At 57.6% G+C, this 21,264-nt stretch overlaps 1 protein-coding gene across 1 annotated transcript in view; it reads left to right on the forward strand.

Annotated features, from left to right (window-relative positions):
• Nucleotides 1-21,264, forward strand: part of EFNB1 (ephrin B1) — a 45,979-nt gene that overhangs the window by 15,628 nt on the left and 9,087 nt on the right. The window contains exon 2 of the mRNA XM_065643461.1: nt 10,572-10,849. Within this exon, the coding sequence (XP_065499533.1) occupies nt 10,572-10,849 (278 nt within the window). The remainder of the gene's footprint in view (nt 1-10,571; nt 10,850-21,264) is intronic.

A 21,264-nucleotide genomic window follows, 5' to 3' on the forward strand; every position in this document is an offset into this window, starting at 1 on the left:
CTCTCTCCCGGCCCCTCTCTCCGCTGCTGCTGTGCCAACCAGCCCTTAACTGGGTAAACTGGGAGCAGCGGCGGGGGGACCACAGCGGGGTCCCAGTCCCTTCCAGTGGCGAAGCCTTTAGGAGGGTGTTTGTCTTTGCCACAGGCTGTAGATATGCAGAAAATGGGGGCTTTTGCACCTGATTTGTACCTCTCAGTGAAGAGGGAATGTGGGCAGCAGTAGGAGGAGGTTTTGGGGAGAAAGGGGCAGTTTTCTTCCCCGCTGAGTGGCATCCAGGAGCACAGCGCGAGGCAGAGGCTGGACTCACACATTCTTGCGGAGCTTGCTCACCAGGCGTTGGTGATGGCTCACGGTTGGTGTGCAGGAGGGAAAAATGGGGGGGACAAAAAAATCATTTGAGGTCCTGTGACTCATCTTTAGCTTTTTCTCCCAGACCCAAACCAGACCCGTCCACCCCTGTGGTGTGGGCTGGAGGTCGAGTGCAGCGTGGGGATGGTGGGGTGAGGAACACGGTGCGTCCTGGTTGCTGGGGCAGCTGTTGCAGGGCTGCTGGGGTGCTTGTACACATGCACTCCATTAGAGTGGGGTGATTAAGAACGTCTTACTGAGTTACGAGGCGAGCTGCGGTCGAGCGAGTTCCTGGTGATGCCACGAGGGCTGCTGGTGTGCAGCTGCCTGGGAAGGTGGCACAGCCGGGACGACAGGACCCGTCTGGCCACATCTGGGAGCCGGGAGATCAAAGGGACCGGGCGGTGAGTCACGGCAGGGGCGACGCCGCTCCCCGGGGACGCAGGGGCTGCCGAAACCCGGGGGACCTGTCGGGGCAGGGCTGGGCATCCCAACCCGCAGCCGCGCTCTGGGGAACTGGCCGCTGGGTTTGCTGCTTCTCCCTGCCCAGTTCCTCATGTCGGGATTAATCCTTCAAACCACAGCATCGTTTCCCGGAGCCCCAGCCCTCCTGGGGACCCGCTCGCAAGCGGGGTGGGTGCATGGGGACTGTCACCCGCCCAGGAGGGAGGCGCCAGCCCTGGCACACCGTGGGTGCCAGGGAAGGGGCTTCCCTGGGACCTGGCCCAGGAGGTCCCTCCTGCTGCTCCCCAGGGTTTTATTTTTGTGGAATTCCTCAGGAAAAGGGATGAGGCTGGTTGTTCCCTTGCTTTGGAGGCGGCTGGTGCAGAGGGGGAGCTGAGGGGCTCGGGGACCCCTCCTGTACCCCTGGGGACGCAGCAGCAGCGACGTACAGCACTTGGTGTTGGCCGGGTCGGGGTGCAGGATCGCATCCATGGGGAGGTGGCTGGTTTTGGGGCTCCCAGCTGCAAACCGGGTTTGTGGGGTGCAGGGTTAGGCGGGGTGTGGGGTCCTGGGGTGCAGGGAGGAGGGGGCATCTTCTCGCCCAAGGACTAACCACAGGCTGTAACTTCATCTCTTGGCTGTTTGCTTTCAGTTCTTCATTTTTCCAACCGAGCTGGAAAAGTGAGAGGTTGGGAAAAGGGGGGGGTCTGCAGAAAACCCGGGGTTGGGATTAGGTCTAGTGGGCTGAGCTCCCCCAGCCCGCCTTCCCTGCGCCCCCAGCCCCGCTTTGTGCAGTCGCCTCCTCTCTGTCCCGGCTGGGGATTCATCTGCATGACAACGAGCAGGGCTTGGCGGGGAGGTCTTGCACTTGGGTTCCTTGGGCACATTCCCGCTGCTTTCCCTTCCAAATGGGCGCCCAGCCGCCGCCGCAGCCCCTGCCAAAGTAATTCTTTGCTTTGGAACCGGGAGACGAAAATCTCCTCCGTCTTCTTTCGGAGGGGTCAGGGAAGGAGTGGGAACCCCGCTGATCCAACTGTGTTCCCTTTTAACCCGCCTCTCCCTCTCTTCCCTCTCCGGATGAGCGGGGCTGCAGCCAGGGCACGGACGTCCCAAACCGAAGCAAAGCCGAAAAACACACACGGGGAACCTGATCTGCTTCCGTGGGATCATTTAATACCTGCAGCATCCCGCGCTTGGCGTTTGGGTTCTGGCTTTTGCCCGGGGTGCCGCGCTCTGCTCGTTACTGCTTGCTTGTTTATTGGGGGTGTTTTTTGGGGGATGCTGGTCATGGCTGCAGCATCCAGCTGCCAACTGCTGGCCGGGCAGTGTGCGGGCAGGCGGTGAGCGCCGCCCGGCCCCCGGCCCCCGCCGCTGCCCGCGCCTCATTGTCTCACTTCTCTCTCCATTCCTACGCCAATTAAAGAGCCGTGTTGCCATTCATGGCCCTTATGGTTTTGTTCAGTTGTCTGTCAGCTCTTGTCAAGCCCTGTCCCCTTCCCCTCCCCCGTTTTCAAAAACAAAACCCCTGACAAACCCCGCTTTGAATCCCCTCTTACCTCACTCCCAGCGTGGGGCCCCATTGACGGCGATGCCGGCGGCTGGGGGGGCACCGCTCCCCACGCCGCCTTTGTGGGCCGCCGGCAGCCCCCCGGGCCCCTCTTCTTGACAGCATTAATTAGATAACTCGGCTCGTCTTTATTTCTCCGAGGCGATGTGCAGGACGATATTACTTGAGGGAGAAAATATGGCACTTTTTTTTTCCCTTTATTTTTTGGCCAACCCTTCGGTTTCATCGCTGGCGGAGCTGCTTATTATGCTGAAAAATGCTGAGTTTGCAGGGGTGAGCGTAGGGCGGGGATTGAGCCTGGGAGACCCCCAGTGCTCCGGATTCTGCCCAAACGGTGTCTGCACCCCGGGCCGGTGCCGGTGGGATCCCCGGGACCCCGGAGCTGCGCGTCCCCGGCTGCCGAGAGCGCTGCAGGTGGCAGCAGCAGCCTGCGCCAGGGCTCTGGCCCCAATTAAATCTTCTCCAAACTCCCTCAATTACCAGCTTTTTATTTCTTTTTTTTTTTTTTTTTTTTTTTTTTTACCCCCCTCCTGCCCTTGCAGGGTTTGAATTAATGTCAGTTTGTTTGCGCGGTTTGAGTGCAGCATCTGGACGCGCGGGCGCTGCATGGAGGTGGGAAGATGGAGCAGCACGTGGCTGCTCGCACCAGCGCTTGGCTCCTGCGAGGGCTGGGAGCCTCCCTCCTCCTCCTCCCTGGGGCATTGGGGTGGTCGGCACCGTCCCCTTGGGTGGCGGGTGAGCGTTGGGAGCCATCTGGCCAAGCCTCCAAGGGGACAGAGAGCTGAGCTGTGGGGACTGTCCCTTTCTCCCTGGTGAGCCTCTGCTAGTTGTCCCTCACCTAGACGTGCTGTGGCATCTGGAGCAGGGACAGCGGGAGCAAAATCTGCACCGAGGGGCCGCGTTGCTGCTTGGTGGTGGCTTGTTTGGCTGGAGGGCACCTCCAGGAGTGGAAACGTGCTGGGTGGTGGGAGCCGGTGAAGTTTTGAGTCACCCCCAAGGAGAAGGGATCTGTGCTGGAGACCAGAGCCTTCTCCAAGCTGCAGGTTTGGGAACCTTGGTCCTCTGAGCCTCCCAGTGCAGAATGGCACCGCAGTTGTGTGTGTTTTCATGATAAAGTAGTTTTTTTCTGCTCTTTCTCCATTTGCTAATGAGGTACAATTGGGCCATGTCCTTTTATGTTTCGGTGGTGGGATCTCCCCTGCTTCCCACCCGGGGTCAGCAAGATGCTGTCTTGGCCTTCAGCAATTGAAGCCGGTTGGGGAGAATTATGGTACCAAGCATCGAATTTGAGGTTTATGGTTACTCAGCGTTGTCTGTGAAGCCTTGGAGTGGCCTCCTGGCATCGCCAAAGCCACCGGCTTCCCCGTGGACAGATGTGGGGAGCTGGGGCTTGAGCATAGACTGGCCTGCGTGGTCTTGAGCATCACACCGATTTCTGGCCAGAAAAGGGTATTTTGGTTTCGGTTCCCCCCTGCAGCTGGTGTTTTCTTGCCTTCTGCTTAATTTGAACCGCAGCTCGCCCGTGACCTGCAGTCGGTGACGGTGCAGAGCTACCGGGGGGCACTGCCTGGAGCATCTTTTCAGTTCATCTCAGAAAATGTCATCCCTGGCAATGGGGGGGCACTTTTGGGTGGGGCAGGTGTTTTTACCAGCCTGTGCTGAGCCTTACAGCTGATAGGAAAGCAACAGGGGTTTTTGGGGAGCAGTGGAGTTAGAAAATGGCATCCCCGTGTCGGGGGGGTCGGGGTGCGGGTTGCCATGGCGACCCGTTTATGCCTCACTGATGCGTCGTGTAAATCCGTTTGGAAACGAGAAGGGCCTTTTGTCTTTGGGAGGGTTGAATGGGCCTCATTAAACCCACCATGTGGAAAAAGGGCCTTAGAGTGTGTCTGGGGGGGACGGGATGGGCTGGCCCTGCGGGGCCGCGGGGGGCTCGGATCCTCCTGCCCGGGGGTGGAAGCTGGGGGGGCTGGAAGGTGCTGTTACGAATAGCTGAAAAATATCTCTTGGGGTGGTGGAGGCTGAAGGAGCGAAGGAGATCTGAGGCTGTTTTGAGAAAAGAGTCACCTGAAAATGCCGGTTCTGTGCTGACCACCTCAGCTCCAAAGGATGCGGCAGAAATAGAAGAGGTCTGCAGAAGGGCAGTGAAAATAATTATACATAGATTAGCGGGGGGAAAAAAGATCGAAGGCTCTTTTTAAAGGAGACTAATTATAGAAGAGCACATAAAAGAAGTGGGATCTAAAAGTGTGGGGGTTCACGTGCTCCTATTTACCGTCTCTTGCGATGACGAATGACTCGCCTGAACAAGGGAGAAGGCGACAGATACAGATGGGAGGCTGAGGAGAGCAGGGGACCTTTTTATCCGAGTTGTAATTAACTTCCTTCTGTGGATATCATTGTTCTCAAGAATTTAATGGGAGTTGAAAAGGAGAAAGGGTCCTGTGCCTCTGGGAGTGGGCTGGGGATGCTGCTGGTGTACTGGGCTGGGCTGGGCTGTGGGGTTCAGTATGTAATTCCTCTGTTTTTATCGTCCTCAGCTCTCGAGAGGTGCAGTGAGTTGGGTGGGAGCTGGTGTCCTTCCTTAATGCTGGGAAGACCCGTCCCCATCCCCACGAGCCGGGGTGTCTGATGCTCTCTGTCCAGGCTCACAGGGGACGGTGTGGTTGTCCCTGCCTGACGATGCTCTTTGGCTTCAGCCAGGGTGCTGTGGAGGTGCCACCCAAGTAAGGTCCCAGTGTTTGCTACCGACCCCTTGATGTCTCTTGCTTGGTGAAAATACGGGACACCAGGGAAAACCATACTAAAAAATGCCACATACACCTCGGTTATCGCTGCCCTCCTCTCGGAGGGCCTCACTCTGCCAGGCATCAGCCGCCTTCACTGCCACAAGTAGATGTCCTGCTTGTAAGATCCAGTTATTTTGGGATTTCTTTGAAGAAAACAGCATTTAGCATATGTCATCTTTATGTATGTCAGTGGTAATGCTTTAGAACATCTTCTCCAAGGAGGAGATTGTTGGTAAATGTTGTTCTGTCTTCTGCAAAGCCTGGAATAAGGTCAGGTGCGTCGTGTTTCTCGGATGTGGAGAAAGGTGACGCTGCCCCAAAGATTTTGTAGTTCACGTGGTGCAAAGAACGCCTGGGCTGGGGAGGAGAGACGTTGTTTGATAGTCCATCAACCCATTCTTTAAAAAAAAATCTATTTTCAAGCAATTTACCGGTGGTGTTCTCCTTCAGGAAGAGCTGAAGGACTGCTAGGCTGTTTGTAAAGCTGCCAGGTACTGTATCTGCTGGACACTTGTGTTTGCAGCTATTGCTGTGAACGTGTTTGCTTGTCCACGTTGAACCGTGACCAGCCCGTGCGTGCCTGCGTGGAGAAGGAGGGATGAAGGTGCCATGTCCAGCTTGAGTCCTGAGCTTGCTCTGGCCAAACTTTGTGGTTTTCCTTCTCACCCCGTGCTCCTGGGCCTGCAGAGCCCCTGGCAGCGGTGGGATGGAGCAGGTCACCCCACGCGATGCTGGTTGGGGTCACCCCGGTGCTGGTCCCCCCCGACGCCGAGGTGTGAGCACCTGGGTGGACGGGCAGCATCGCTCTGCCAGTGTCCGCACCAGGGCTCCCGGCATCATCAGCATGTTGTGGGTCTGTGAATCACAGAAGGGTTTGGGTTGGAGGGACGTCCCCAGCTCCCCCAGTGCCCCCCCTGCCATGAGCAGGGACATCTGCACCAGCTCAGGTTGCTCAGAGCCCCGTCCAGCCTGGCCTGGGATGTCTCCAGGGATGGTTCAGCCACCACCTCTCTGGCCAGCCTGGGCCAGGCTCTCACCACCCTCCTTGTAAACAATTTCCTCCTCATGTCCAGGCTGAACCTCCCCTCCTTTAGTTTAAAACCATCACCCCTTGTCCTGTCGCGACAGACCCTGCTGAAATGCCTGTCCCCAAACTGCGATGCCGGGGTGGCAGCCCCTGCCTGTGGCCCTTCCAGCAGGTCCCACTTGCAGCCCCCCAGTTCACTCCGTCTGGGGCTTTTTGGAGCCCTGAGCGGGGATTAGCCCCCCGTGCTGGTGAGAGGGGGCTGCAGGGGGTGGGGGTCCCCGCCAGCGGCCCCCCGGCTCGGGGCAGGGGAGAGGCTGCTCTTTAATCCCGTCTCTCTGCTCCGGCATCCCGGCATCCCGCTGCCAACAGAGCTCCCCTTGTTTACCCAACTCGGAGGAATCGGTTTACAAGGCTCACAAATACCCTTTTCACCTTTCCCATCAGAAAACACCTCCCGAAACAATGAGGAAATTGGACGCTGCCACCTGATCGCTCCCAAGGAACCTGCGGGGCCGGGGACGCCGGGGGCCGGGGCTGGGGACGCCGGCCGGGGATGCTCCTCTGCTCTGCAGGTGGGCAGCTGCAGGTGCCACCCCAAAATCCCCTTCAGCGATGGAGCTGGTGATAGCCAGCACGGAGACCATGCTCTGCTCAGCCGGGTGCAGTTCGCAGCACCGGCAAAAAAAAATTTATTTTTAAACTTTAATGGCTGTAGTTAATCTTTCCCCCAACCTTCAACACCAGGAGAAAGGATGCTGAGATGTTATCTGTGAGCTGCTAAGTGGCGGTAGTACCAATGCTGAATAAATCAGTCCTCCCAGGTGATGGAGGGGAGCGGGTGGGGGGGAAGGTGCGTGCGGGGTCGGAAACGGGGATTTTGGGAGGTTGCGGCTTTGAGCAGCAGCCGCCCTTGGGTCCTGCCCCCCTGCCGGGCCCAAATTCAGTTGTCTGATGGAGTCTGTGTCCCAGAGCGTGTTGCTGTGCAGGTGTCAGTCTTAGTTTCAGCATTCAGCTTGAGCTGAATTTTGGTTTTTCTTTTTTCCCCTCCTCTCTTTAAAACAGGGAAATAAACTGTAATGCATGGAGGGTGCAGCACATCCCCCCCAAATTACAGCGTGTGCTCTGAGGGCACAGTGAATTTCCCTGTTAATTTAAAGGGAGATCTGTTCATTCTTCCCAGTTACGATAAATTTGGAGATGTGTCCTTGTAACGACAAGTCAAGAGCGCAATTCTTTTTTGCCTTCTGAAGCAAGATTTCTCATACTCTTCGCTGTAATATTCTGTACAGGCGACTTGTGACAGTTTTTGGACACTTTTTTTCTCTGCTCTTCTTGTGACAAATGTTACTTTTCACCTTCTGTATTTTAAAGGAAAATTTCCTGGAGAACTGGCCTCTTGCGTGTTGGGAACCCCTGTTTCTCTTCTTAGGATGGTCAAACGACAAAGCGACAAAGCAAAATTTTCGGAGAAAAACCAACCTTGATGTGTGGTTAAGAGCTCGAAGAGCAGTGAGAGGGGTTTATCTTCATGGCTTGTGCTGCCCGGCCTCTTGGCTGGAAAACAGCCCTGCTTTTAAATAAGAGAGGGAGGACACTAAAAGGGAAATGGAGGAGAAAAAATCAGGGAAATTGGAGGACAAAGGGTAAAACGTGTGTGTGTGGGTGGGAAGGCGCTGGCAGGGAGCAGCGCCGGGGGGGGCACCCCCAGAAGCCCCGTGCCATGAAGGGCTGGTGGCTCCGTCCTGCTCCGTGTTCGCGTAGGGGATCTGGAAAACGTTCCTGGGCCAATTCCCAGGCGGACGCTTTGTGCTTCTGAAACTGAGGCGAAGCGCTCCTAGAAGAAATTTGGCTCATCATTTTATCCTTCAAACAAATAAAACCAGCGCAGGCCGTCTTGCTGAGTTTTGCAGGATGAGGAGGTGCCAGCAGGATGTGGTGCTGGGGTGTTCTCGGCTCCCTCGGTTGCTTTTTGGCCTTTCCCCTGCCGAAAAATCAGCGTGACCTGATGCTGGCCGTGCCGTCGGCGCAGGCTGGTGTCCGTGGGCCGGGTGGTTTGGAGATGTCGGCCGAGGCTTTGGCCAAGGAGGTGCGCTGGTCTGGAGATGGGGGACGGATAGGAGCCTTCTCCTCCCACCGCGGCGTTGCGAGGCATCTGCTCGACTTGTTTGTGGCTTCCTCTTCAGCATCTTCTGGGCAGGAGGGAGCTGGCAGGGGCTGGAGGAGGCAATCTGAGTCAGTTGGGGGAGACTTGTGCCAAAAGGGCTCTGACTCAGCCCCAAGTGTCGGATCCAGCCGCCTCTCGGGGTGGGACCCGCCAGCGAGCGTGCAAGTGTTCACTTGTGCCGTGTCTGCGGGGCGGGGGACGGGGGCTCCTTTGCATCCCCGGCTGCTCGGCTCCCGGGACGGCGGCTCCTGGGGTTGCGTCAGGGTCCGGCCCGGGGCGGGGGGAAGCGTTATTGCTCCCAAGGTGCTGGGAGCGACGTGCTGGCTGGGGACCAGTGACCTACTTGGGATGGAGCCGGGATCCGCCACGGCGGTGGCGCGGTGCAGCATCCCACCTGCATGGGACCTTTAGGGGTTAATTTTTCTGTTCTTTCATGAGTTTGCTGCATCGCTTTCTTCCAGAAGTGGTGCCTTTTGTAAAAGTTGATTGCGCCCTGCAATCTTGCGTGGCGGAGGTGCAGCCACTGTACCACCGGTGCCGGGGTTGGGGTGATCCCGACTGTACCCCCGTGGCCACGGTGCTGCCCTGGGCATCGCCGGAGCCGGGGTGGTGGAGGCAGAGCCGCAGCTGGGCAGGGAGCGTGGGACAGATAAACCCTCCTGAACTGGGAGCAGCGAGGGTGAAGGGGACTGTCCCTGTGCCTTCCCTCTGCTCCTGGGGCCAGGGCTGCACCCTCGGAGGTGCAGCTGATGTCTGTCTGTCTGTCCTTGCTGTTACAGCTGGCACCGAGCTCCGGAGCCCTTGCCAAGGGCATCTGGGTGTGCGTGGGCTCGAGCTGCTCCTGCCTCCTCCCAGCCCGCTCGGATCTGCTGGGGCTCCTGGGCTGCTCAGGTGCTGGGTTCGGCTCCCTGGCTTCTTGCTAAGACTTGTACCAGAGCCACGGAGCAGGTTGGGCTTGTGCGTTTGATCTCCCTGCCGTGGCGCCCGCAGCCCCAGCCGGGGCGCTGGCTGGGGGGAGATGTCCCGTCCCCCCACCCGCCTGCCGGGGTGGGACAGGACCCGTCGTGTCCAGGAGCACAAGGGAAAGCCGTGATGTGCAGCTGACCAAAGCGCACCCTTCGGTTTTCACCGTGCCCAAACTGCACGAGGGAGTTGCAGCAGAGATAACTTTGTAGGAACATCCATTCCCACCTTATCTTCCATCAAGAATGCATTACGTAGCCTACATCAAAGTAGATGATCTGCTGCTTCCCCTCCTTGGTGCCCTAATCCTCTACTTCATGCTGGAAAAAAAAATAAAAAATCAGAGCATTGCTCCACAATAATGAAGTCTGGATGGTAATTATCAGCATGGTGCCTTCCTTCCCTTCGCAATGCCCTGCCTTCCAGCCCCAAATAGCTTTCCTCCCTCCTTGCTCCTCTCCATCCGGTCCTCCCACGCTCCTGGGCACGCCGTTGAGCCCGGCTTAGCAGAAGTTGTCCTGCAGGATGCTTCCCTCCCTTCCATTTAAGGGCAGGAATTCCTCAGGGAGCCGGGGCGTGGAAGGGATCCCTCCCCGCGCCCCATTGTCAGGACTTCTCCCCGTGCCTAATTACCGCCTGTCCCTGCAGGAAGCTCCTTGCCTGGCCGTCGGGCAGAGCCGCGGCGTCTCCGCAGCCCTTTGTGGGAAGGCTCCGTCCCCTGTTGGGTGGCGGGCATGGGTTTGGGAAGGGTGCTCGCCCTGGGCATGGCGGGAGGGCTGGAGAGCGGGACTGCACCAAACGGGCCCCTGGTTTTGTCGGGGGGACCCTGCAGCGGCTCCTTGCACGTGCGGTGATGGTGAAGAGAGAGGAGAACTTTATCGTGGCGTCAAAAAACTTCTTGCAGAGGGAAAGATGCAAATTTAGGTCACAGAAATGATCCGAGGGCTGGAACAACTCTCGTATGAAATTGTTGGCCCTGAGGGTGGTGAGAGCCTGGCCCAGGTTCCCAGAGAGGTGGTGGCTGAACCATCCCTGGAGACATCCCGGGCCAGGCTGGACGGGGCTCTGAGCAACCTGAGCTGGTGCAGATGTCCCTGCTCATGGCAGGGGGGGCACTGGGGGAGATGGGAAGGGCCCTTCAGCCCAAACTATTCTATGATTCTAAAGCAGCAGGCTTTAAGCACAAAGTGGGGTTCTGCACGGGGTGGGATGTGCTGTGGTGGCCCCGCTGCCTGCGTGTGGCTGAACTCTCGCCCTCCTCTCTTCCAGGTTCATGAGCGGGAAGGGGCTGGTCATCTACCCGGAGATTGGGGATAAACTGGACATCATCTGCCCCAAGGCGGAGCCGTCCAAGCCTTACGAATACTACAAGCTGTACCTGGTGAAGAAGGACCAGGCGGATGCCTGCAGCACTGTCATGGACCCCAACGTGCTGGTGACGTGCAACCGGCCGGAGCAGGAAATTCGCTTCACCATCAAGTTTCAGGAGTTCAGCCCCAACTACATGGGCCTGGAGTTCAAGCGGCAGCAGGATTACTTCATCACATGTGAGTCGCCCTCCTCTTCCTCGTCACCAGCCCCAGCTCTGGGCGGCCGCGGGGGCCTGGACAGTGTCACCAGGCGCTTGCTCACGACTTGGCTGGTGCAAAGAGCTGACACGTACGGAAAATATTTCCCGCTGGATGGGAGAAGGGGGAGGAATGTGTCTCTGGCCGAGCGGGTCACCGACCTGTATCTGGCTGCTGTGCTGTGTCCCCTGGGGGCAGGAGCATGTCCCCCAGCCCAGGTGGCACGGAGGGACAGCGTGTGTCTGGAGCACCGTCACGGCTGGAGGCTGTTGTTTGCTGCCGTCTTTGGAGGCGTTGCAGGGCATTTCTTGCAGGGCTTTGCCGCGGGCAGTCGGGATGGGGAGGAAGGGCGACCCAGGCGATGCTCGTCCTCCTCCCGGGGTGCTGCATCCAAGAGCAGCCCTGCTGGTGCTGCCCAGTCCTTGCTGTGGTCTAAATGGCTGTAAAATTCCACATACTGGCCTGTTCCTCTTGTTTCTTGGGATAAGAAGACCTTTTAAACACCTCCGTCCCTGGGGTTTTTTAAAAGACACAGAGATGAGGTTCTCAGGGACATGGGTTAGTGCCGGTGTTGGGTTAATGGTTGGACTCAATGATCTTGAGGATGTCTTCCAACCAAAGTGATTCTGTGATTCTATAACATGGCTTTAAGGAGGGGAGAGGGAAGGAGAGCTGAATTTTCTTGGAGTCCGTGGTCGGTGCGTGCAGGAAACCATTGCACAAGGCTGGATCTGCCGCGGCCCGCTCCGTGGGTGGAGGGAGGACTCCGGGGAGCTCAGCTGTCCCTCGGCAGCCGGTTTGGCAGCGCTGGGCTCTTCCCCAGCTCAGCTTCTCCTCATCCCCGCTCTTTCCTCCTGGCTTGGCACATCGCGTGCGAACCCACGGCCGAGCAAAGGGCACGGTGGCCGTGCAAAGGGCACGGTGGCCACGCGGCTCGTCTGTCCCCTGCTTGTCACATGCCATGGGCTCACCGGCGAGCAGTCCGGCGCAGAGGTCACCCGAGCCGTGGGAGCTGCTGCTTTTCGGTCGGTAAACAGTGTATTTTTAGCCTGAAATCTTTGCCCTTGGAGGGGGTGCGGCTGGGGCAGGAGGTGCTGTGCTATAGCACGGTGCCACGGTGATGCTGGATTTATTTGGTGCCCCCCTACGGGGCTGCCTGTAGTTTTGCTGCAGAATAATTTGAGTAAAGTCGGTGCACAGAAAGCCCCGAGCCCACCCTTGCGTCAGATTTTGCTTAGCGCTTCCCACTGCTCGGCTGAGCATGGGCTTGGTGGCCAAGGGGCTCGCGGGGGCTGAGAGCTGCATCCCGTGGGACCCTCAGCCCCCCAAAAAGACAAATATATTCCCCAGAATGAGCTCAGCAGCCTGATGAAGCGCCAGGGATGAAGCGTGGGGTCCCTGGCATTGCAAAGAGGGGCTTTACCGGGCTCTTAAATTGCACAAGTTTTAAGGAGCTGCTTTGTATTTCATACAGAAAGCTGGGTCACCATCGCGCTGACGGGATGCGCGGCCGGGATTTTGGTTGAGTCCATATCTGGGTATTTATTGTAATGCAATCCTGCTTTCATCCCCAGGCGCGATGAACCTCCCTACATACTACCATAAAATCATTTTTATCCTCTTATTTCCCAGCCTCCCGCTGCAGCATCTCTACAGGGATGCAGCGAGCGGAGGTGCTCAGAGCATCCCTGCGGGGTCCCCCCGGCTCTGCCCCTTCCTCGGACCGTTTCTGACTTTAATTTCTCTTGACTCCTCCGTGCTTTGAAGCGATTCCCCTCGGCGCTGGGAGCGGGCGGGCGCTGCCAGCTGAACTTTGGCCCCTGGGTGGGCCGGGGATGCTCCTGTGATCTGGCCGGACCCTCTGCCGAGCAGCCCCGGGAGCTCTTTTCTGCCAAGAAATAAAATAGCCAAAAAAACAAAGTCAAAAGTCTCCTGAGCAGACCACCCACATGTTGTCTTTTTTTTTTTCTTTTTTTTTTCTTTTTTTTTCTCCTCCCCTCTCCCCAAGCTTTGCCTTGACACACAAAAGGATTTTTTTTTTTCCTTTTTTTTCCTCTCTTTTCATTTGCCGGCTGCCCTAAGCCGGGGGAAGCGCTGCTGTGGCGGAGGGGAGTGGGGTGGCAGGGGGACGTGTGCCATTTGTCCCCTGGCTGGAAAACCTCCCCCCGAAACCAGGGTGCTCCCCAGGGTCCCTCCCATTCAGAGCTGTCCCCCCTTGCCCTCACCTTGGATATGCCAGGCCTTGTTTAGGGACACTTTAATCACGGAGGGACACGGCCCCAGCCCTCGGCTTAGCAGTGGAAAAGGCTTTCGAAAGCGAATGTCACCTCTCCCTGTCCTTGCCGAAGCCGTGCACTGAGTTCCCCCGCGCCAGCCCCAGGCTTTTGGTAAAAAAGGTTTAGATTGGATATTAGGAATTATTTTTTTTCCCGGAAAGGGCTGTGGGGCATTGGAACAGGCTGCCCAGGGCAGTGGTGGAGTCACCATCCCTGGAGGGGTTGGACAGACGGAGATGAGGTTACATGGGGTAGTGCCAGGGTTGGGTTATGTTTGGACTCAATGATCTTGAGGGTCTCTTGCAACCAAAATGATTTGATGATTCCATAAAAGCACCGTCTCTCCCGGGGCTGGGCAGGGGAAGGTGATGCTTTTTCCTGAACTTTGTCATGAGCAAGATGCAGCAGCTCCTGCCCGCAGGTCCCTGCTGGAAATGGGCTTGGTGGAGGACACGGGGCTACAGCAAGACATGGGGCACTGGAATTGGGTGTTTTGCTCCTCGGCAGACCTTGGAGTCAGGGCAGCCCGTGGTTTCTTCTGTCCCTGGGCTCCCGCGGCTGCCGCCCTGCCTGGTGTCTGGGTTGGAGTGTCTTGTCCCCGAGGTCCTGTCCCCTCCCTGCAAAGCCACCGCGCGCCACGGACAGATGGGGGCGAGGTCCAACAGGAATGAATTCTTGCTTTTTTCCCCCCAAAGAAAGTCCTTTTGGGGATTCCTTGGCCAAGCGCAAAGCCGTGGGCGGGCTGGTCGGTGGGGCAGCTCGTACCTGCAGAGCCGTGTGCGTGGATGCGGGTGCTGCGGCGAGGTTTGGGTCATCCACACCGTCCTCCTCAAGGCAGAAGGTGCTTCTGGCTCCTGAGCAGATGCGGTTACTCTTCCTGTCGTCCCTGCCAAGCTGGTGGAGAAGCTGGTTGCTTGTGAATGGCTGAAATGGGAGGGAAGAACATGTCCGAGTACTTAAATCATCCATCCGATTGCTTTTTGGGCTCACAGGAGCCTGTAGGATGATGAAAACTGAAGGCTGTGTGTGAAGGTGCTGTCGTGGAGGTGGGATGAGGGTCCTGCTTTGCGCCCTCGGGTCACCTGCCCATGCCAACATTTCTCCTCAGCCTTGTTTTTTACCGATTTCTGAGGGTTTTCCCTGCTGCCTTGGCAAATGGGGCCTCTCCCTGCCCGGTGTCTGCGCTCTGGAGATGCTCATGGGCAGCTCCAGCCCGCCCGGCAGGTTCCGCTTCCTCCACCTCCCCTCGTTCGCTCCAGCTCGTAATTGCCTTTGCTGCTGCTCTTTGAACTCGCTCCAGTTTTCCTATCTCTGGTAATGAGGTGCCTGGATAGAGAGGCATTAATCCCCCTGTCCTGGCAGGGGGACGGCGTGAGGAGGAGCCCCCAGCTGTTTCCAGATGTGACGGGCAGCGCTGTGATTGTTTTTCCTGGTGGCACCTCCTGCCTGTCCCTCTGCCAAGTCCCCGTGCACGGTCCCAATGTCCCACGTCTCCCGTGAGCCCGTTTAAGCCAAGGAGACCTCGTTGGATGAAAACGCTCAAGTAATATCGAAGCCCCGGTAGATGTTTGCCCCACAAATCTAATGCGTTTGCTGTTTATTGTTCGTCTTTAAGCCCTTCAGTCCATTTTTGATGTAATAATGTTCGTAATCCAATCTAACGCTTTTTGGCAGCAGGATTCAGCGAGACCAGATATATTACCCTGAGTCTTTCTTTAAACCCCTTGTCTTGCATTTCTGTTTTTAGATACAATTAGACTTAACCTGGCAAGAACTATTTGTTGTAAACCATCGCTTTTCTCTGCGACATGGGCTCTTCTACATCAGCGTTTTTCTATTGCTTGTGTTCCAGGGTGGAGAAGGGGGTCACCTATGTACTGCCAACTGCCAGAATCATCCTCCTCTTTTTTTTTTTTTATTTTGGGACATGTTGCCGTACTCGCTTTTCTGGCTGTTCTCCTCCAGCTTCTGAAATAGCCGCCGTCGGTTTGGGAACCCGTCAGCCCCTTCCAGCATGTGAGAGTGTCTGCGGGACCGCTCAAGTTCCTTTCTGAAGCCCTTGGTATTTAATAATTTCCTCCCTGGTTCCTTCTGCCCGTCTTTGGGTGCCGTGCCGGGGGGGCGGGTGCACCCCCTGGGCGCTTTGTCACCCTGCCAGCTCTTTGCTGCTTTTCTCTGCTGATTGCATTTGAATGTGGCCACTTTCATGTGCTCCTCATCTTCCGTCCCACGACTTGTTTGGTGAAGATGGAGTTGAAAGCCAAAGCGCTGTTTGATGCCGTGATGAGACCTATGAACTTGTGCTGATAAAAAAAAACCCAATTAGGCGGCTTCCTCATTCTTCACCCAAATGGGCCGGTCGCTCCGCGGATGCGCTGCGTCCTCGTCCCACCGGCTTGCGACACACCTGCGGCAAGGCAGAAAGCCGGGGCGAAGCCAAGCTGGCACAACCGCCTGGTTTTTGGGGACTGGTTTTCCTCCTCCGTCCCCGTCCCACGGGGAGCAGGGGTGGGTCAGCCCTGGGGAGACGCTGCGTGGGAGCCGGTGGGGACAGACGGGTCTCTAACGGTGTCCCGCTCCCCACTTCAAAGCCCGGGCGCTGGACATGTCAAACCCAAATAATGGCCCTTAGACAACACGCGGTTCCTTGTCTTGGAGGCTTGTCTGAAGACCGTGACCAGAGTAAATGCGATTTTGTTGAGCCCTGTCCCTTAAGCCTCTGCCTCTTTTCTCTTCTCCTCCTCCCTCCTGACCTTTTCGGCTCAGCGCTGTCCCCGGACAGCCCCTGGCAGCTGATCTCATAGCTCAGCCTTTCACGGCCCTAATAGGGATGAAAAGCCCCATCAGAAAGGGCCAGTGTCCTGCACCCAGCCAGGAGGTAAATACCCAGCACTTTGATCTGCTCCTGGGCCGGGGACAGGGGGGACAGGGGGGCCCTGCCTGCAGTGGGGGTGCTGGGCAGCCCCCTGCATCCCAGGATGCTCTTGCCCAGGAGAAACCATTTCCAAGAGCGTCTCTCTAACACTGACGTGATCCTTTAGTAGAAAATAAAATGCGTTTAACTCCTTGGTGCCCCTGAAAAGCGAGGTGACATCCAGCTGGCACCCGCGCGTCGCCTGCCCAATCCCCCTCTGCACCCCTCGATGCTGCTGGGGTGCTGTGACTCTGCCTGTCCCCCCAAAAATGTTGTTCCCCTTGCAGCGGTGGTTTTGTGTCCCTTTGGTTTTGGGGTGCCGTGTCTGCCCCCGTCCTCATGCTCCCCGTCCAGCCCCTGCTCCCCCCGGCAGGTCCGCAGCACCGGGGGGTCGGGACCCCTGGGGATCCCCTGGATCTGCGGGAGCCCAGACCCTGCTGGACCCTGCTCGTCAGCGATGCTCACCTCCGAGGGCTTCCTCCGTGACGCTGGAACAGACTGAAACTTGGCTCCTTTTGGACTAAACTTCCAGTCAGAGACTTGAAAGGCAGAAGAAACCTTCAGCTTGATGGAAGACTTGGAAAAAAAATCCCAGCACACCGCAGCGGCTGGAAGGATGTGCAGTAGATAAGTGCGGTCAACTACTTCCTCGGCATATTTTTTTTAATATCCACTTCTTTACTGGGAGCCTGTCCCTGGGTTTTTCTCCTGGGATCCTCTTCTGTTCCTACGCTGCTTTTTTGCTGCCAGGGTGCTGGGCAGAGGCTCACGGGCTGCACCGCAGCTCCGACCGGTGTGAGGTGCTGCCACGCTTAGACCACGGGACATGTGGACTGCGAGCAGGTTTGGCATTAATGAATTGCGATGCGCAGCCCTTTTCCATCTCTAATTTCTGATGATCTACGTTTTGAACGCCTCTCGAGCTGGCTGTGCTGGGGAGGGCTGCCCGGGTTGTGCGTGGCACCTCTAAAAATCTCGCATTTCTGGGGAGAATTGGTTTTCTTCGCCATTTGAAGTTTCTTTGCCGTAGGAATGATGGTTTTTCTGCTGCTGCTGTGTAATGACTGTGCTCTTTGATCCTGCCGGGTGTTAACACAGCTAATTGGGAGCAGTGGGGCGGGGGGGCACCTGCTGGCCCCTCTGCAGTGGGGTCGGCCCTAACTTGGGGGGCAGAGGGGCCTTTTCCTCCATCCTTTGCTCAGCAAGGGGGCAAGTCCTCGTCTGGATACTCAGGGACTTATTTAGCTTCTATTGCAAATCTCCAAATCCAGTGTTGCTGGAGACTTTTAGGTCCATGTGTTGTCGTCGTCCTGGAGCTGAGCCCCCTCCCCGGGTCCTGTGGGTGACATGGGACCTGCCAGGATCCCGTCCCGCCGGGGGGTTATTTGCAACCCCGGGCTCAGGAGTTGCACCAGGGTAAACTTCCCGCTGCCAGCAGGTTCCTGGTGCTTATGCAAAGTTTACCTTTAATTGCAGCGGGGTTTCCTCTTGACAGCGCGCGCTGAGCTCCTGCCCTGCACCTCCTCGCTCCCCACGCTCTCCCAGCCAGAAGATTTGCACATGAATCAGCCTCTCCCATCCCCGATAATTTGATTTTTTTCTCTGAGCTGCCTCCAGCCCGGCACCCAGGCTCCGTGTCCCGCATCCCCCCGTGCCAGAGCTGGCGTTGGCATCGCTGTTACGGGCGGGGGGATGGCACTGTCCGCCTGCGAGTCCCTCTTCATCCCCTTCACAACAGATTTCGCAGATGTTTTGCTACCTAAATGAAGAGATTTATACCCTGTTAAAATGCAATAAGTGCTTTCCTCCTCTCCGGCTCCCAGCGGGGCCCACAAATGACTCTGGCAGAGCATCAGGTGGAGAATTACATGGCACTTTTTTCCTGACCTGTAACCAGCTGCTTGGGGCTACCGCAGAGACTCTGCAAATAACCTTCCTCTTCCACCGATGCGCTGGTTTTCTGGAAGAGGGTGGATAAACCTGAAGACAAAGGCTTTATTCAGTGCTTGGTCCCCCCGAGCTGCACAAGAAGTGATGCCGCGTGTGCTCCCCGAGCGGGACGGGGACACGGGAGCTCGCCGGGCTTTTCTGCACAGACATCTCAGCAGCACTGGTGCAAAAGGGCTTGCAAGCGAGTTGGCTTGCAACCCAGAAGTGCCTTCTGGCCTTGGTGAGGTTGCCTGCAATGTAGCTGTGACTCTTCATTATGATGCTAATTAGGATTGGTTATAATTTTTTCCGTCAGAAAGCTGTTTCAGTGGGAAATTAGGTTTTCACTTGAGCGTTACTTGTGTTCAAGTGTCTTTTTCTCTGCAATACTTCAGTGTTTGCCCACTGCTCTCCCTTTGCTGCAGGAAAGGTCCCTAGGGGGTCCCAGCGGTGCTGTGGCACATGAGGATGAGTGTGGGTACGTGGTGCCCTCCCTTCTCACCCCCTTAACCCGGCTGGTGCTGCTGGCCCTGTGCTTCGTGGGCTTTATAAGGGATGAGGCTAATTGAACATTTTTATTGATCTTTTTGGGGGCCGACCCTGGCCAGGAGGACAACTCCATCCCAACCAGACGCAGTGCTTCAAAAACTCAGCTCCTGCAGTCCTGGGGGAGGATGTTTTCTAGAAAACACCCATGTTTTTGTGTTTATGGGACCCTGAGACAGTGAACCCTGCAGAGAACGAACAGGCAGGGTGTTGTTTGGGGAGGTCAGAGTTGGGGCTTTGGAAGCAGGAAGGTCGTGGTGGATGGATGGGGAGGTTGTGGTGGAGGGATGTCCCCAGCTCTGAGCAACTCCATGTGTTTCCCGCAGCCATCGCCTTTTTCCTGCCAGAAGGGAATTTTTTGGTTAATGGGGAGTAGGCGATGGTGGCAGCTGGGGATCCCTGCCCGTGGTGTTCGTCTCCTGGTGCCCAGCGGGGATGGTGTGGAGAAGGGATAGAGGAGGAACAAAAAGGAGATAGATTTGATGCTCTTAGTTCACCTGCTGTTACCAAATCTCTTGCCTGTGCTCAGGCTGCGGCTGAAAGCTCTGCCCAGTACAGCAGTCTTGCACACCCAGTATGGTGTAAGCGACAGAGGAATCCCAGTTGGCACCGATCTGGGTGTCTGCGTGGGGAGGTGACACCCCCTGCACCCCAGCACACCCTCGGGGTTATCGGTTTGGGGGGCACAGGCTGCTGGGAGGCGGGAGCAGCTCTGGGACTGCCAGGAGCTGTGTGAGCCCTCACCTCGCACCTCCCGCGGCCGGGCCGGCTCGCGCAGGCGTTTGGGGGCTGCGGGGCCCCTTCCCGAGCAGCTGCCAGGGCTGGGTGGCTGTGCCGGCCGGGGCTGGGGGGTGTCCCCCGCACAGCGCTGCCCCGGCTCTGGCGTCCGTCCATCCATGAGCCGGGCTGGCCAAAAGGGCTTTGGGGTGATGTGCGCGGGGAGGGCGCAGCGGGTTCTCCCTTCAGCACGGAAATGATAATATTAACAAGGGTGGCGGTGCAGTGAGCTGTGTGTGTCCCGGCCCAGCGGCTGCAGCCTGGCCGCGCTCTCCGGTGTTTGTGTGCAGCGCAGCGGGCGGTGCTGCTGCCCGGTGACCTGGAAGGGGCTCCGCGGGTCCCCTGGGGCGAGCGCCGGGGATGGGGAGGATGGAGCCCGGTGCCCGTGACGGGGACGGCACAGGGACAGCACCTCGGCTGGTGCGACACCCGGACGGTGCAACACCCGTACTGTGCAACACCCGTACCGTGCAACACGTTTACCAATGCAACACCCGCACCTCGGTACAGGGGGCAGGTAAACCACCCTGAAAGACCTGGAGGAGAGGGAAGGTGGTGCAAACTAGATTTTTATTTCGGACGGCCCGCCTGCAGATCTGTGCAAGGGTTTGCTGGCGCAGCGTCAGAGCACACCAGAGATGCATGAGGCGCATCTTCAAGGCTGCCCGTAGGGTCTTGAGCTTTGCCAGGAGGGGCTTTCAGCCTGGGGTGGGTGTCCTGAGCCTGTTCTGCACCAGCTGCCCCTCAGCAGGGTCAGTCGGTGCCTTCCCACCCCTGCCTGCTCCGGGGGGATGGGGTCAGGCTGCAGGGCCACCCCGGACCCTGGCGGTGGGTACTGGTGGGTGCCGTTGCCTCCATGTGAAGCTGCGCGATGGAAACGTGAACCTCGGGCAGGTCCGGGGGGATGATGGGCGGCTGTCCAGGCAGCGCCTGGCCGGGTCTGGAGCAGGGCTGTGCTGCACAGATGGAAGAGTAATTAAGAATAATAAAAATGAGAGAGACTTGGATTCGCTACAGTCTCAGCACATTAATTGTGCTTTGGGGCCTGAATCGTAACGGAGCCCCGCTAGAGGGAATCCAGCAGAGAAACCGAACGTCTCGTGCTGTCCAAAGCTGACCATTTAAGAGACCCTTGCCTTCATCTGCTGCCAGGTATCGCTTCCAGAGCTTCCCGTCTGCCAAAACCCAAGTTCTCATTTGAAATATTTTCGGGGGAGGAGGAGAAGCTCCGGTGCCGCTCAGAGTGCCGGCCGTGGGGAGGCAGAGGGTGACGTGCCGGGGGCGGCACGTGGCACCGCTCGCTGCTGGACATGAACGGATGGGTTTTTGTGGCTTTCGGAGGCATCTGTCCCCGCTGCCTGGCCTTGTCACCGGGCTGGGACTTGGCATGTCACTGGTCTCGTGCCCAAGGAGCGGGGTGAGTCGTGCTGGCAAGCGGAGGGTCCTGCCCGCACTTCCGTGCCGGCTGAGCATCTCCTCTAAATTGACAAGCAATTACATGGTTAATGGTATCAATGTTAAATCCTCATCACTCAGCAGCCCGAGGCTTAATGCTTCATTAAGGCAAAGGCATCTAATGGCTCTCAGGGCTGGGAGCTGCCTTTGCTTTAAGCCTGAGTAGGAGTTTATCTGTCCAGAGGTTGCTTTTGCTCTCCTGGTCCTACGTGCTCACATGAGTCCCTCCAAAATGGATGGGGGGCAGGAAAACGCTCCCGTACGCTCCGTGTTGCTGGGACTGGCTGGATCAAGCCTTGCTGCACGTTGTCGATGTGGCGTGTGGGGAGGGGGCCGTGTTTTGAGACCTGGTATTCCCCGTTCCCCTGGGCACCCCGCGCTCCCTGCCTGTCCTTGTTCATCGTTTCGTACCTTCCCCGCGCCCCGCTGCGGTGCCTCTGGATTTAACCACCTTCTCCCGTATGTTACGCTGCGTTTGTCGACGCTGAATTTCACCT

This window comes from Caloenas nicobarica, chromosome 12 (genome assembly GCF_036013445.1).
Source record: "Caloenas nicobarica isolate bCalNic1 chromosome 12, bCalNic1.hap1, whole genome shotgun sequence".
Classification (NCBI taxonomy): domain Eukaryota; kingdom Metazoa; phylum Chordata; class Aves; order Columbiformes; family Columbidae; genus Caloenas; species Caloenas nicobarica.